This window comes from Pongo pygmaeus, chromosome 6 (assembly GCF_028885625.2).
Source record: "Pongo pygmaeus isolate AG05252 chromosome 6, NHGRI_mPonPyg2-v2.0_pri, whole genome shotgun sequence".
In the NCBI taxonomy this organism is placed as follows: domain Eukaryota; kingdom Metazoa; phylum Chordata; class Mammalia; order Primates; family Hominidae; genus Pongo; species Pongo pygmaeus.
In genome coordinates, this window is record NC_072379.2 from 95,262,310 (window position 1) to 95,276,818 (window position 14,509).

General features: G+C 32.5%; 1 protein-coding gene across 1 annotated transcript in view; it reads left to right on the plus strand.

Moving 5' to 3' along the window:
- Positions 1 to 14,509, plus strand: part of PCLO (piccolo presynaptic cytomatrix protein) — a 403,634-nt gene that overhangs the window by 314,484 nt on the left and 74,641 nt on the right. The window contains exons 11-16 of the mRNA XM_054495632.2: positions 1,029 to 1,137; positions 1,642 to 1,709; positions 2,794 to 3,008; positions 6,799 to 6,849; positions 9,967 to 10,091; positions 12,624 to 12,650. Coding sequence (XP_054351607.1) covers positions 1,029 to 1,137; positions 1,642 to 1,709; positions 2,794 to 3,008; positions 6,799 to 6,849; positions 9,967 to 10,091; positions 12,624 to 12,650 — 595 coding nt within the window. The remainder of the gene's footprint in view (positions 1 to 1,028; positions 1,138 to 1,641; positions 1,710 to 2,793; positions 3,009 to 6,798; positions 6,850 to 9,966; positions 10,092 to 12,623; positions 12,651 to 14,509) is intronic.

Here is a 14,509-nt window from a genome sequence, read left to right on the forward strand (position 1 = left end):
ATAGACATTTTTCTCAAATAAAGCTGGTAGAGTTCGCAAATATTTGAGCACTACCTTGGATGGGTTCATCTACTATACCCAGTTCACATAGCTGCATGTCAGGACAATGTGAATCATGCCACACATGGACCCCTCAATGATTCTGACAGCTCATATAAAATGGACCAAAGGAGCTAGATGTAAAATATTGAAATATTAATTATGTTACACTTTTCTTTTTTCTATGAAATTATCTTTCTAGACAGGAAAAATGAAATGCCCTGACCAGGTCAGGCCAGGCCAGCTACATAATTTACAAAACCCAATGCAAAATTAAAATGTGGGTTCCTTGTTCAAATGTTACTAAGAATTTCAAGATGACAACAGCAGAGCATTAAACCAAGCATAGGCCTTTCTGAGCACAGGGCCTTGTACTAGTGCACAGGTCACAGATCCATGCAGCTGCCCTTCCTGTAACATTCCTGCTATTCCTCAATTCAGGGATGTCTGGCATGCAGTGAAGAAAAAGACAGGAAGTGGCATTCTGTTTCATCTGGACAAAATAGAAGCTACAACAGTTTCTGAAATGGAGAAATCCAAATGACTTTTTTCTACTGCTCCCATTTCATGATAAAGTACCAAATACATTCTTCTAGTAGCTTGTTCCCCACAGGAAAATTATATTGGGGTTTCTAATTGTTTGTTTGTTTGTTTGTTTGTTTCCTATACAAAATTGGTCTGAGCAATATACATTCAATAATTTTTTTTATGGCAGTGTGAATAGAATGCATGCGTTTGATAATATTAAACAGATTTTCAAAAGCAAAATTTTGCATGTTGTATTAAATATATTTTATGTGTTCAGGTAAGTTAATGAGATCAAACTACATAATGGTTTTGGTATTAATGTTGCAGAGAACTTGGAACTGATGTTCTCTGAAATGGTGTGCTGAGTTGACTTCTAAATGCAAATAAATGTCTTCAATGCCCTATGTACCCAGACTAGAGATAGCACACGTTTGATTTTATATTCAAATTTGTCTTTCTAGGGATGCAAGTATTGGAATGGAATGGAATTCCCTTGACTTCTAAAACATATGAAGAAGTTCAGAGTATCATTAGTCAACAAAGTGGGGAAGCAGAAATATGTGTAAGACTGTGAGTTTTTCCCCATCTTTCTGTTTCCATTTTTTGGCTATCCATGACTCTTTTAATTTAAAATTGTTAAGGTGGAACCTTTGCCAGTTAGCAAGATTTTCTGGAATTATAAAATAAAGTGAATCAAAGCCTAAAGCATAGAAAGAATTCAGCTAACTTAGTTTCTGATTGTGTCAACAGCCTCTTCCCTTTCATGCTTTTATGGAAACATGCTTCATTTAAATGAAAGCCTGAACCCATTTAGATTTCATGGATATGTATTTAAAAATGAACTTACGTTTAATTCATAAAGATTTCACCTTAAATAATCATTTTTATCAGCTGTGACTTTTAACTGCATTGCAAATATATATTGGGTTAGGAGGGTAGGCATGCTTTGGAGTTGCTTTATATCATTAACCACTTCTCATTTACCTATGAAAAAAATTAAGGATAGTTGGAAAAAAGTGCTCTTTGTCTCAGATTTCCTCAATATCTTTCTTAATGTTTTGTTTTAATTTTTAGGGACCTGAATATGCTATCAGATTCTGAAAATTCCCAGCATCTGGAACTTCATGAGCCACCAAAAGCTGGTAGGTAAAAGAAATCTAGTTTCAACTGTACATAAAGAGATAGAAAAGAAGTAGTTGCAGAGGCAGATGTAATTGTAGATGAAGATGTAGACATAAACACAGATATAGACAAATATAAAGTTATGGATAGATTTTTTTATGTATTTATATAATTATAAACAAAATCTAGGGCATTGTAGCTACAGTGTTAGCATTCTGGGGAAATACATATTTACATGTTAGTCCCCTTAAACAAGTTCACGTTAAAATCCTTGCTGCGTGAGTTCACAGTTTTAATTCTTTAAATATGAATTCATCCTGTGAAAGTAATGCTTGGAGCCATTTCTTTTTGGTTTTACATAATTTTTAGAGCATACTTGATTCTTTTTAGAATAACTGGGTTTTTGAAAAAATTATTCCTGAACCCTTTCATTGCCTTTTTATAGTAAACAAAAATCAACATGTAATTTCATAAGTACATGATGAGATAGATTTAACTCTTTCTTGAATAACAAATATAATCTACAAATTTGTTAAATCTATTTTAAGATTAAAAACATCACTTTTTCCTATGTTTAATAAATTTTTGTTGAGCACTTCCTACTCTGACAGCCACAATTCTACTAGTCTGGGTTATTGTACTAAGCAGAATAGACCAAGTGCTATATGAATTTTAATACATTTGTAAATATAAATAAACCCATTATTTATATTTCCCCTTAGAAAATTTTCCCCTTAGAGAAAGAACTGTGTAAAATTTAAGGAAGGAAAAACAGCTAATCATACAAATTAAGTTCCAATGGATAAAATAGGATATTGCATCATTCAAACAATTCTTTATGTAAAATATTAAAAACATTTTTCTGAAGATGCAACAGGAACTTCACTATTCCTCTGTAATTCAGCATTATGTCACTCTTCTCAGAGCATTGTAGACTTCCTTAGAAATTGATACATAAAAGTGCAATAGAGTTAATTTCATTTTTAAAGTTTAGTTTATTTTATAGGTAATGTTTTACCTTTGTCACCTAGAAGTCACATAGTTCCATGGTATTAAGTACCTATGAAATGGAGAAGTATGTAAATCTATTTCATTTTGTTGTAGTGGATAAGGCGAAATCCCCAGGGGTTGATCCTAAGCAGTTGGCAGCAGAACTCCAGAAGGTTTCACTACAGCAGTCACCGCTGGTTCTGTCATCAGTTGTTGAAAAAGGATCTCATGTTCATTCAGGTCCTACATCAGCAGGATCCAGTTCCGTTCCCAGCCCTGGGCAACCAGGGTCCCCCTCAGTGAGCAAAAAGAAGCACAGCAGCAGCAAGGTGAGGGGTGTTTGATGTGACCTCTGACCCACTTGTTTTCTAGCTCTTTATTCAGACTAGAGACAGAAAATAAAATATCATTTTCTAAAGTATTTTTCTTATGATTTCTTATTTCCAGATGATCTATCAAAACAAGAAACATTTTTTCTCTTCTGAGTACAAAACTGATCAAGATGTATCAAGATGATGTATTTCTACATCTTTTAAATATTTCAGTAGTTATTATGAGGAACTTGAAAAATGTCTCTGATACTTTATATTTTCTGGTTCTCTTGGTTGTTGCATGAATCTGAGATATGTATATAGAATATTAGCTTTGCATCTTTTTGGAACAAAAGGTACATATTACATTAGATTTTATAATTAAGTAAAAAGTAAAAAGGACACAATGATAAAGAAAATTGAAGACAATAACAAACAAGGAAAACCAGTAACGTGTTATCACCACTTTGAACTTTATCCTCAATTCCATATTAAGAATTTTTTTATTGGTGCAAATCTTCATTCGAAACAAATGCTTGCAATGCTATTGTTTCAAAGTGCCGGGGAATTTAAAAAAGCATAAAATTATTTTTTAACCTTATAAAAAGCAGAGGAAATATAGAAAATTTATAATTTCCCTCATAGATTAGATTCTTGAGAAAAACTATCCCTGTAGTTGATAAATACATGGGAAAAAAGTGTCCTTTTGTTTAAACATGAATAAAGGTTTGTCTTTATGTGGTGAGATATATGGGAAAGACAGGCTATATATGCTTAGGTCAAGTGACCAGACATAAAAAATAAAGTTTGTTTTTTAACTATAAAAATACAGCAGATGTCACCAAAAAAAGAATCCTTTTATTCAGAAGCAAACAACAAAAGTAGGTTGACCTTAATAATTGCATCCTAAAATGATTTGTTTGAAACTAAATATAGAAAAGCTTCATAAACAAAGTAATTTCAAGGGCAGTTAGGCTAAATTTTAAAATAAATTTTAACACAACTACATTTTTCCACAAGCAATTATGTGCTAATTTTGAATAATTACGTTATAGAGGCTCTATTTTGATAATCATTTAAAAATAATTCATAAACTAGCCAACTAAAATACCAACATAATTAATACTAAATTCTGTTTTGTAGAGGTTTCTATGTTATAAAAATATAATTTGAACATATTTGAAGACAACTTCTTTTTAAATTAAGCAATTAACCATCTCATGCAATATTGCTTAGATTTTTACATTTTAAATTATTTTTAATTAACAAAACTTGTATATGTTTATACTGTACAGCATGATGTTTTAAAATATGTATACATTGTGGCCGGGCATGGTGGCTCATGCCTGTAATCCCAGCATTTTAGGAAGCCAAGGCAGGCAGAGCACTTGAGACCAGGAGTTCGAGACCACCCTAACCAACACACTGAAACCCCATCTCTATCAAAAAATACAAAAATTAGCCAGGTGTGGTGGCACATGCCTGTAGTCCCAGCTACTCAGGAGGCTGAGGTGGGAGAATCACTTGAACATGGGAGGTGGAGTTGCAGTGAGCAGAGATCACACCACTGCACTCTAGCCAGAGGGGACAGAGTGAGACTCTGTCTCCAAAAAAAATAAAATAAAATAAAATGAATATGTTGTGGAATGGCTACATTGAGCTAATTAACATGGATTACCTCACTTATTTTTTGTGGTCCAAACACTTGAAATCTACTCTTCATTCCTCTGAAGTATTTGGCTTAAAAAAATTTTTTTTAAATCTACTCTCTTCACAATTTTGAAGAATATAATACATTTACTATTGACTGTAGTCACCATGTTGTATAACAGAGCTTTTGACTTCCTCCTAAGAGAAGTTTGTACCCTTTGACCATCATTCCAATCCTTCCTTTTATCTTAGCCCCTGGTAACTACCATTCTTCTCTATGCTTCTATAAGTTCAACTTTGTTAGATTCCACATATGAGTGAGATAATGTGGCATTTATCTCTCTGTGCATGAATTATTCCACTTAACATAATGTCCATCTTGTTACAAATGACAGGACTTCCTTGTTTTTTAAGGCTAAATAGTATTCTGTTGTGTATATGTAACACATTTTCATTACCTAATTATCAATTGAAAGACACTTAGGTTGGTACTATATCTTGGCTATTGTGAATAATGCTGCAATGAACCTGAGAGTGTTGGTATCTCTGACATACTGATCTTGTTTCCTTTGGATATATGCTCAGCAGTGAGATTGCTGGATCATATGATAGCTCTATTTTTAATTTTTTTGAGGAACCTCCATACTGTTTTCCATTATGGATATATCAATTTACATTCCCACCAACAGTGTGCAAGGGTTCCCTTTCTCCACATTCTCACCATCACTCACTATCTTTTTTCTTTTGGATAACAGCCATTTTGACTGGGGTGAGTTGATATCTCATTGTGGTTTTAATTTGTATTTCTCTGATGATTAATGATGTTGATTTTTTGTGTACCTCTTAGTCCTTTGTATGTCTTCTTCTGAGAAATGTCTATTCCAAATATCTGCCCATTTTTAATTCAGGTTATTTGTTTTCCTGCTGTTGAGTTGTTTGACTTTCTTGTATATTTTGGATATTAACACCCTGTCAGATGTATGGTTTGCAAATATTTTCTCACATTCCATAGGTTGTCTCTTCACTCTGTTGATTGAAACAATCAGCAGAAGCTGTTTGGCTATGCAAAAGCCTTTTAGTTTGTTGTACTTCTATTTTTTATTTTTGCTTTTGTTGCCTGTGCTTTTGGAGGCATCTCCAAAAAAATCTTTGCTCAGACCAGTGTCATAGAGCTTTTCCCTTATGTTTCTCTCTAATAATTTTAAATTTTCAGGTCTTATATTTAAATCTTTAATCTATTTTGAGATGATTCTTGTATATGGTGTGAGATTAGGATCTAATTTTATTCCTCTGCATGTGGATGTCCACTTTTCCTGGTACCATTTATTAGAGAGACTATCCTTTGCCCATTATGTATTCTTAACATCTTTGTTGAAAGTCAATTGACTGTAAATGAATGTATTTATTTGGGGTTGTCTGTTGTGTTCCATTCCATATGTCTGTCTGCTTTCATGCCATACCATGCTGCTTTCATTACTATAGCTTTGTAGTAGATTTTGAAATCAAGTAGCATAATTCCTCTGGCTTTGTACTTTTAGTTCAAAATTGCTTTGGCTATTAGGGTCTTTTGTGGCTGTAAATGAATTTTAGGATTGTTTTACTAGTTCTATAAAAATTTCTTTGGAATTTTTATAGGGAAAGTGATTGAGTGGGTGATTCACTCTGGAAGGGAGCAGGGAGGTGCTGAGCATTCAGCAAAGAAGTGAAAAAAGGACTTTTCTACCTTCTGTGCTCCTCAGCAGTTCTTGTATTAAACCAATCTTTTATTTGTTGAATGTATTTTAAACATTACATTCAACTGTAATTAAACTGTAATTAACCATTAAACTGTATAGATCTTTAAAACCTGTAGATACTTTAATTAAGTGCTTTAAACCTAAAGTGTTCATTTTCTTAAGTAATTGAAAATACTGCTGGTATAAAATTACAGCTTCAAAGCAGGCTTACCAAAATGAAAAATATATTTATGCATCTGTAAAATTAAATGTGTATTGAGAACCGTAAGTAGACACCATTATTCTGAAGCAGCCAAATGGATAAAATATATTTTCCAAGCAGTTGCTCTGACCAAATAGAAACTAATTTCAGAAGGAAGCCGAATGATAAATTATGTGAAAAATGTATCTATTAATGTAATATATGTTCTTTAATATTACAGCCTACTGATGGAACAAAGGTTGTCTCTCATCCAATTACGGGAGAAATTCAGGTATGAAGTTTTTTGAAAAGTTGCCATTATATAACCTTTTTTGGTTGTTTTGCCACTGATTTGTTGAAATTGTAAACACACTGTTAGGATTTTTCTTATTCTGTAATATATACAGAACTGTAAAGGAAAAATGCGATTTTATAGAATGGTATGTTAATACAAATATATGTTTTATGAAGTCCAGTCATAGCTATGTATTTCTATACTTTGAAATCTGCCTGATATCTTAGCAGTGTCAATATGTTTTGTGCCTCAGTTACTTTATATTTGGCGAATGTATTTTAAACATGACAGATTCTCCTGGAAATTTGAAGTTTCCTCTTTAAGAGTTTCATGAGTCTACTGGGTTTTTTTCTTCTTTTAATCAAAAATTGCTTTAAAAATTGCTGAATAGTTTTTGTAGAGAAGTATTTTTCATAGCATGAGTCATAACTGCTTTGTAACTTATAAAATTAATTTAATTTTCATCAGGAAAATAAAATAAAAATAGATAAAGAAAAATATATAAAAATAAAAAGATAATCATCTTTTTAAATTCTCTCTGTGTGTTTCGATGTTTATATATTTCTGATTGTGGGTCATAGTAAAAATAAAACTTTAAAACCTCCTTAGGTGATACCAAAAAGTAATTTAGAGTAAATAAGAGGTAGCATATAGAAAGAATTAACACTATAAAATAGTAACTAATTGAAAATAGTATGTTCCAGATGAAAGAGAGTCTTAGCTCCATCTCTAATACATTCTAGAGGAAATTTTCACGAAAGACTTCACGAAGGATAACAGAAACTTGAATTAATTTGAAGATAAGCATAAAGAAAGGGAGATTATGTTCCTAGAAGAAGAAACAGTACAATTAAAGGTATTGTTGTCCGAGAGTAATGGTTGAAGAATCAGCTTTGAGAAATAGGTTAAGACTAAATTAAAAAGAACCTTGAACACAATCCTAGGAATGTTAGCCACTACGTAATATACCACGATCTCTATTTTGGAGTAAGAGAGAGACTATTTGAAAAGAATGTGTAATAAAAATTCCTATGGCAGTGACCTACAAGAAATATTATAAAGGGGAGGACATCGAGGCAAAGAAATCAATTAAGTGATTATCCAGGAACCCACTACAAAGCAGAAGTGGAGTGTGAGCGTGGAAATGGAGAAAATGTGCAGAAGGTTGACACATTACAAAGAACAAACTAACAGTACTACCGCGATGACCTCTGTACTCCAGATACGGCTGTTTCTCTGCTATTTCTAACTTCCAGAAAGCCTGTTTTTCACTGACTTGATCTTTCTTCATTTCACAAGCAGCAAAGAAAATGCTAGAATTTCTGATTCTTAATGGCCTTCTTTCTCTTTCCTACTATTTTTAAACTTCTGTCCTTGGACTAGTATTTCTTTTGGACTGTGTTTTTTGTTTTTATTGTTGTTGTTTCTTCTAATTTTATTTTGCTTTCCCTTAAGGAGTAAGATGTAATTCTGTAGTTGAAATTTACCCTACTATTATTCCTTCTTAATTTGGGGGATATTTTCTTAAGGCAGTGTTTTCAATTAATTATTATTATTATTTTATTTTAGCAGAGGCTCATTTCAAATGCAACCTTATGTAGACAGCCAAACCATGAATCTTATCAGCACTGGAGTCGCTGTGATTGGAGATTGCTGGGGCATCCCATTCTCTCTCAAAGCTGACCCTGAGCAACTCTAGATGTTTCCTGAGGCCATACAGAGCAAATTTTGAAAAGCACTCTCTTGGCCTGCAAGTTTTCATTTCAATAAGAAATGGTTTGGGTGCTTCATCACTTAAAAGTGGATTCTAAGGCTGGCAGAGAAAGGAGAGAATGGGGAAGTGTTTCTCCTTAACTAAAGATCAGGAAGCTGTTTGAAATTTCAGTGGTATTAATTACAAGTTATTTTATATTCTGTATTTCAGTACCAGATTATAGCATACAGTTGCTGCATGATGGCATACAGTTCTAAACTTCCCCTTTCTGCTCTTCTTTAGTGGTACTTTGCTTTCTTTTTCACTGTGCTTTTATTATCGTCAGGGACTCTAGTCTTTTCTGGATGGAGATAAGCAATTGAATATGTATTTTCTGACAGGAAACATAATAGGATCAAAATTATGCTAAAATGACGATTTATTTTCATTATGAAGTTTTACAGGAAAGTATGACTCGTCTGAGCTATCCTATTTTAAATATGAATGCAGCATATCTGTTTTATATGGATTATTTTAAAAGTTAGTGTTTTTCTATATGGATTTGCCCTTTGAAATATAGATCCCTTCCCCTCTATTATTTAATAAACAAAAGTAACATCAAATAGAATTAAGGTTTATTCTAAATGATGCCAAAAGAGTCTTTCAATTGTAGAAGAAAAAAATGCTTAACTCAATTATTTTGAATTATGCAGTTTTCTCAAATATTTGTTTGAATTATGTCTTTTAGTATTCAGCCACAATTGTGTAGCAGCCAATAAGCATCTATAAAGCAATGCCTCTTCTTTTTTCAGCTTCTAAAATTAAAAGAAAAAAAGATTATTCTAGTATCTCACTCTATTAGGAAAGCTGGTACAAAAAGGTATCTATAGGTTTAATATCAGATAATATAACATAAAAAAGTAATAATCTGTGTATTCTTAAAAATTCTTACATTTCAGTGCTGACAGGTTTATCTTTAAATAACAGTTCCACCCCGCTCCTAAATATTTGGCAAAATGCAAATAATACTTTATAATAATTTACCAATTAGTTAATTTATTTTCAAAATTCTAGGAATTATTGTTAATAAACATTAACAACATTTACTATTTTCCTAAGAGTAGCAATTTAATTAAAAAATATAACCAGCATTCTACCTTATGATTTTCATTCTAAATAAACTTTAAACAGGCCAGGCCTTTTCACTGTGGAAAGAATGAACAGCATGTTTGCTAGGAATTAAAATATGCCTGGGAGCTCTCAATTAAATTAGACATTAACTGGTCTGTTTGGTTTCAAATAAAATGAAAATGAAAGTTGATGCTTCTTATAAGAATTTTCTTAAAAAAACTAGTAAATATTGAATGATAATGTATAACATGCTTTTAAAAACTTATGGAATATTTTTCTGTCTCCTAAAGCTTCAAATTAACTATGATCTTGGAAATCTGATAATACATATTCTCCAAGCAAGAAATCTTGTTCCTCGAGACAACAATGGTTATTCTGACCCTTTTGTGAAAGTGTACCTTCTTCCAGGGAGAGGGTAAGTAAAATGAAGAAGTACTTCATCTCATGTTTTAAAACAGTAGTATAGTGTTTTCTACTCTTTAATGTCAACACCTCATTTTAGTTGACTTTATTATCTTTTCCTTACTTTCCTCCACACGTCATATGTATTTATTTCCAATTAGTAGATAAGGTGGAATTAAAAACTTGTAATTAAGCCTTACAGGGTTGTAGCAGAACAGTGATCATAATGAAACCAGCCTCCAAGAGAGCAAATCAGCCTTTCAATTCTGGAAACCACTCCTGTGATAACTATCAGATTCACTATGAAATCATTTAAGGAATTATTTGTGTCAAAGTTAAAGAATTGGCTTACCTTCCCAAATTTATCTGAGAAATCAGTATTCAAGGACTTACAAGTTACTGTTTATTTTTATAGGACATGTGTATTTTCCAATATGTTAGTGTTGATTAAGTGGCTTCCTGATGTATCCTTATTTGTACGCATATTTCCAAATCACTGATTTAAAAATTATAAAATAGCACAAAGTGGTATTTGAAGTATTGACTTTGGTAAATAAATAAAAAATATCTCTTTGAATCTCTTGTGTGATGTATAAATTGTTGATATAAGCAAGTGTTCTTTGGAGATATTTAACTTTCACATAATACAAATTGCTGTGTTCTGGTATATAAGTCAGTACTCAAGGATAGTTTCAAAGCACTGATTTGAACCCTACAAATTATTATCCTTTACTTCAACAATTTATATCAGCCAAATTAGCAAGATGGAAACATAAGATCAACAAATGGAGGTAAAATAAAAAGAACTTTGAGTTGGTAATTTAAAGAAACTGGTTTTATTTTTTATTCATTTTCGTTTTAATTTGTGGAGTGACATTTGAATCTTCCTTTTAACTTGGAAATTTTCCATTGTGGTACACAAGTAGAAGGAATAATATGACACACCATGTACCCATCACTCAGCCTCAACAGTTATCACTTAGTGACCAATCATGTTTCATTTTTCCTCATACACTCCCTTAATCCAGATTATTTGGAAGTAAATCCCAGCTGTTATAATTATTTCTGCAAATATTTTAGTATATGTTTCTGAAAAATAAAAGTCATTTTAAAATAGCCTTAATACCTTGTATAAGCACAATTTTAAATTTTTCAAATAATTGTTTGGTTGCCTCATAATATTTTCCTAGTTGGTTTGATGATCTAATTGGTATTTACAGAATATACTACCCATCAATAGCAAATTCGTATTCCCTTCAAGTACACATGGAGCACTCACCAAAATAGACTATTTTCTAGGACATAAAATAATCTGTGGCAAATTTAAAAGCATTTTAATTATATGAAGTGTATTGTTTTACTGTAGTTGGTTTGTTTAAACAGGATCCAAATTAGAGCTATACACTGCCCTTGAATCTGCTGCTTAGTGTTTATATCACCACAGGCAGATCACCAATTTGTTTGAGATTCAGTATTCTTGTCAACCCTGAGAGCCAAGGGAGGTGGAATCATCATTTTTAGCATGTCAGGAGAACCAAACTAGATAATACTCAGAAAATAATTTTTAAATTGCCAGGTGCTATATCAAAGTTAGTTCACAGCTTTTAATTTCATCCTTCTCAATAATTTTATTTTTAAAACTTGGAATTGTTGATATGGTTGCTCTAGTTTTACTTTATTGAACATTTTGAAAAACCAATAATTTTATGTAGAGATTACCAATAGTCACACAGTACAGGAAAAGGTGGTTTTTGTTTTATGTTAATTCATTTATATCTATATATAGTAGTTGTAACTATAATTTGGCAATATCTTTTAGAGTCTAACAACAACAACAAACTGATAACTTCATTCTCCCTTTGATTTGAGTCATTAGACCTTCAGTGTTATTTATGACAATATTATGATACAAGGGGAAATCACTGCCAAGGATTTGTCTGTAATTAGCATTTGCAAATGAAAGAATGAAAATAAAGCATTGTTGTTTATATTCTATATTCTCTAATGATATCCTGGAGTATAATCTTTTACACAATATGGGAGTATCTGTCTTTTATTTATTACAGGATATGTGTCAATTAGAATGTTACAAACTTAAAGAACCAGGAAGGACAGGCAGGTAACATGAATCTGTCAGTCCATTCTGGGGTAAGCAACAAGGAATGGTAGGAACCATGGTGAAATGGAGAACAAATGCCCCACCTAAAGCTGTCTTCATGCGATTTGTCAAGTAAAGCATCCCTACTTGGTGAGGTTTGGCTCAAAGGCAGCTAATAAGCTACTCCTATTCAATTCCTGGGTCTTTCTTTCAATTACACTCATAATTATTAGACAAGCAAAGGCCTTGGAATGTATTACACTTGCAAGGTATTATTTTCACTGTAGTTCTAGCATTTTCTGCCTCATGTCATTTGTATGTTATGGGATAGCTCCTCTAGTTATTATTTTCATATTTTCTTTCTTATTTCTGTTCCTAACTATTTTCTTCCTGTCTTTTCTACTTTCCTGTTTTACCCCTTCACTCTCACTCTTGGAATCAATGCAGTCAAGTCATGGTTGTCCAGAATGCAAGGTAGAGTTGTTTCTCTTTCAGTGTCAAGCTATGCTGTTATGTCTTGAATTATACTTTTTGCATTTTTATGTACATTCACTGGCACTTCAACATGGACTGTAACTTATATTTTTCTACATGTTTATATCTATTGAATCAGCACTACAACAAATTGTTCTGAGCATATTTCTAAATAGCTTGAGCAGATGTGTGCAATAGAACACAGAAAAGTAGAAAATATTAAAAACATAGAAACAATGAATAAAATATTATTACCATGGAATTAGACATAACTAAAGTCTCATTTATAATCTATTCACTAAAACTCATTTAGCTTCTCACATACTAATCATGATTTAAGTTCTCGAGTCTTCTATTAAAATAAAAATATCTATAGTCATTTTTCAAAAGTAATTAATGGGTCTTCTGGATGTCCAGTGCAGGTGTGTATCCCATCGGGCGCGGTGGCTCACACCTGTAATCCCAGGACTTTGGGAGGCCGAGGTGGGCAGATCACGTGGTCAGGAGATGGAGACCACCTGGCTAACACAGTGAAACCCCGTCTCTACTAAAAATACAAAAAATTAGCCAGGCATGGTGGCGGACACCTATAGTCCCAGCTACTCAGGAGGCTGAGGCAGGAAAATAGCGTGAACCTAGGAGGTGGAGCTTGCAGTGAGCCAAGATCGCACCACTGCACTCCAGCCTCAAAAAAAAAAAAAAAACGATAATAAGTGTTTGAACTTGGTCCCTCACTTGAACCTAATGTTGAAACGTTTTCATGCCTTTATAACTTCTGCCCCACAAAATTTTTGCTATGCAATGTAGGATGCCATAACTGGCTTGCTGTAGTATATTAGCAATAAGATAATCTTCCTTTGTTCCCAATAGTAGGAGCGTTTTCTAATACAGCTCATAACAAGTTGCATCATTACACTGTCAACTAAGGCAATTTCTTAGTACATAGCCAAAAGCATTATTTTGCACATCTCTCATTGCATTATAAATTAAATGTGTCATTTAGTTGGGAAGGCAAATCATGTATGATCTGTAGCAATAGGGTGATGAGGATTTTAATCCCACCCAGATTATTAATGGTACAGCATTCGTTTTTGTCTATGACATTAAAATTTCACATATTTACTACTAATGAGCTGTTTCCCAAATGAGGCTGTTTCTGATTTTTAAAAGCATAAATATGTAAATATTTCAAACAGTAGGATTTGTTACCACAGCCTTGCTATTGCCCAGAAACTTTTTGTTTCCTTACAGCCACATAATTATGGCAAACAATGTAACTGACACTGTGATAGATTCCTTGTTATGGCTGGTTCTCTCATCACAGAACACAATCCAGGTCTCTCAGGCTGATATGCAAAATTAGTTTTGTTTCAAAGAAATAGTGTTATTTTTAGAACAGATATTATTAATCACATTATTCAGAATCTCCCTATCTTTTATATATAGAAACTTGGGAAAAATTATCAGAATGATAGAGATTGTATTTAACTTATAAAAGAGAGAATATTTTATAAATTATAATAAATAATAGCATGTCTTAGGTAACTATTTAAAAGATCTAGAAGCTACTTTCTTATACTTTCATCTAGAAATCACTTTCACCATGTCTTTGAGAATTGTCAATGTAAGAGGGAATTATATTGACAAGGTACTGACATTGTAAGTTAGACTATGGAAGCCAATAAGTGAGGTCCTTAAGAACTGGCGTTTGAAATTTAGCCCTGTCACTTAGAAGCTCTAAGAGTTCTCTAAAACTATTTTATCTTCTACAAAATAGGAATAATAACAGCTCCCTTCCCAGGCCTTCTGTGAAATACATGAAATAAATACATCAAAAGTGATAAGCATAATGTCTGGAA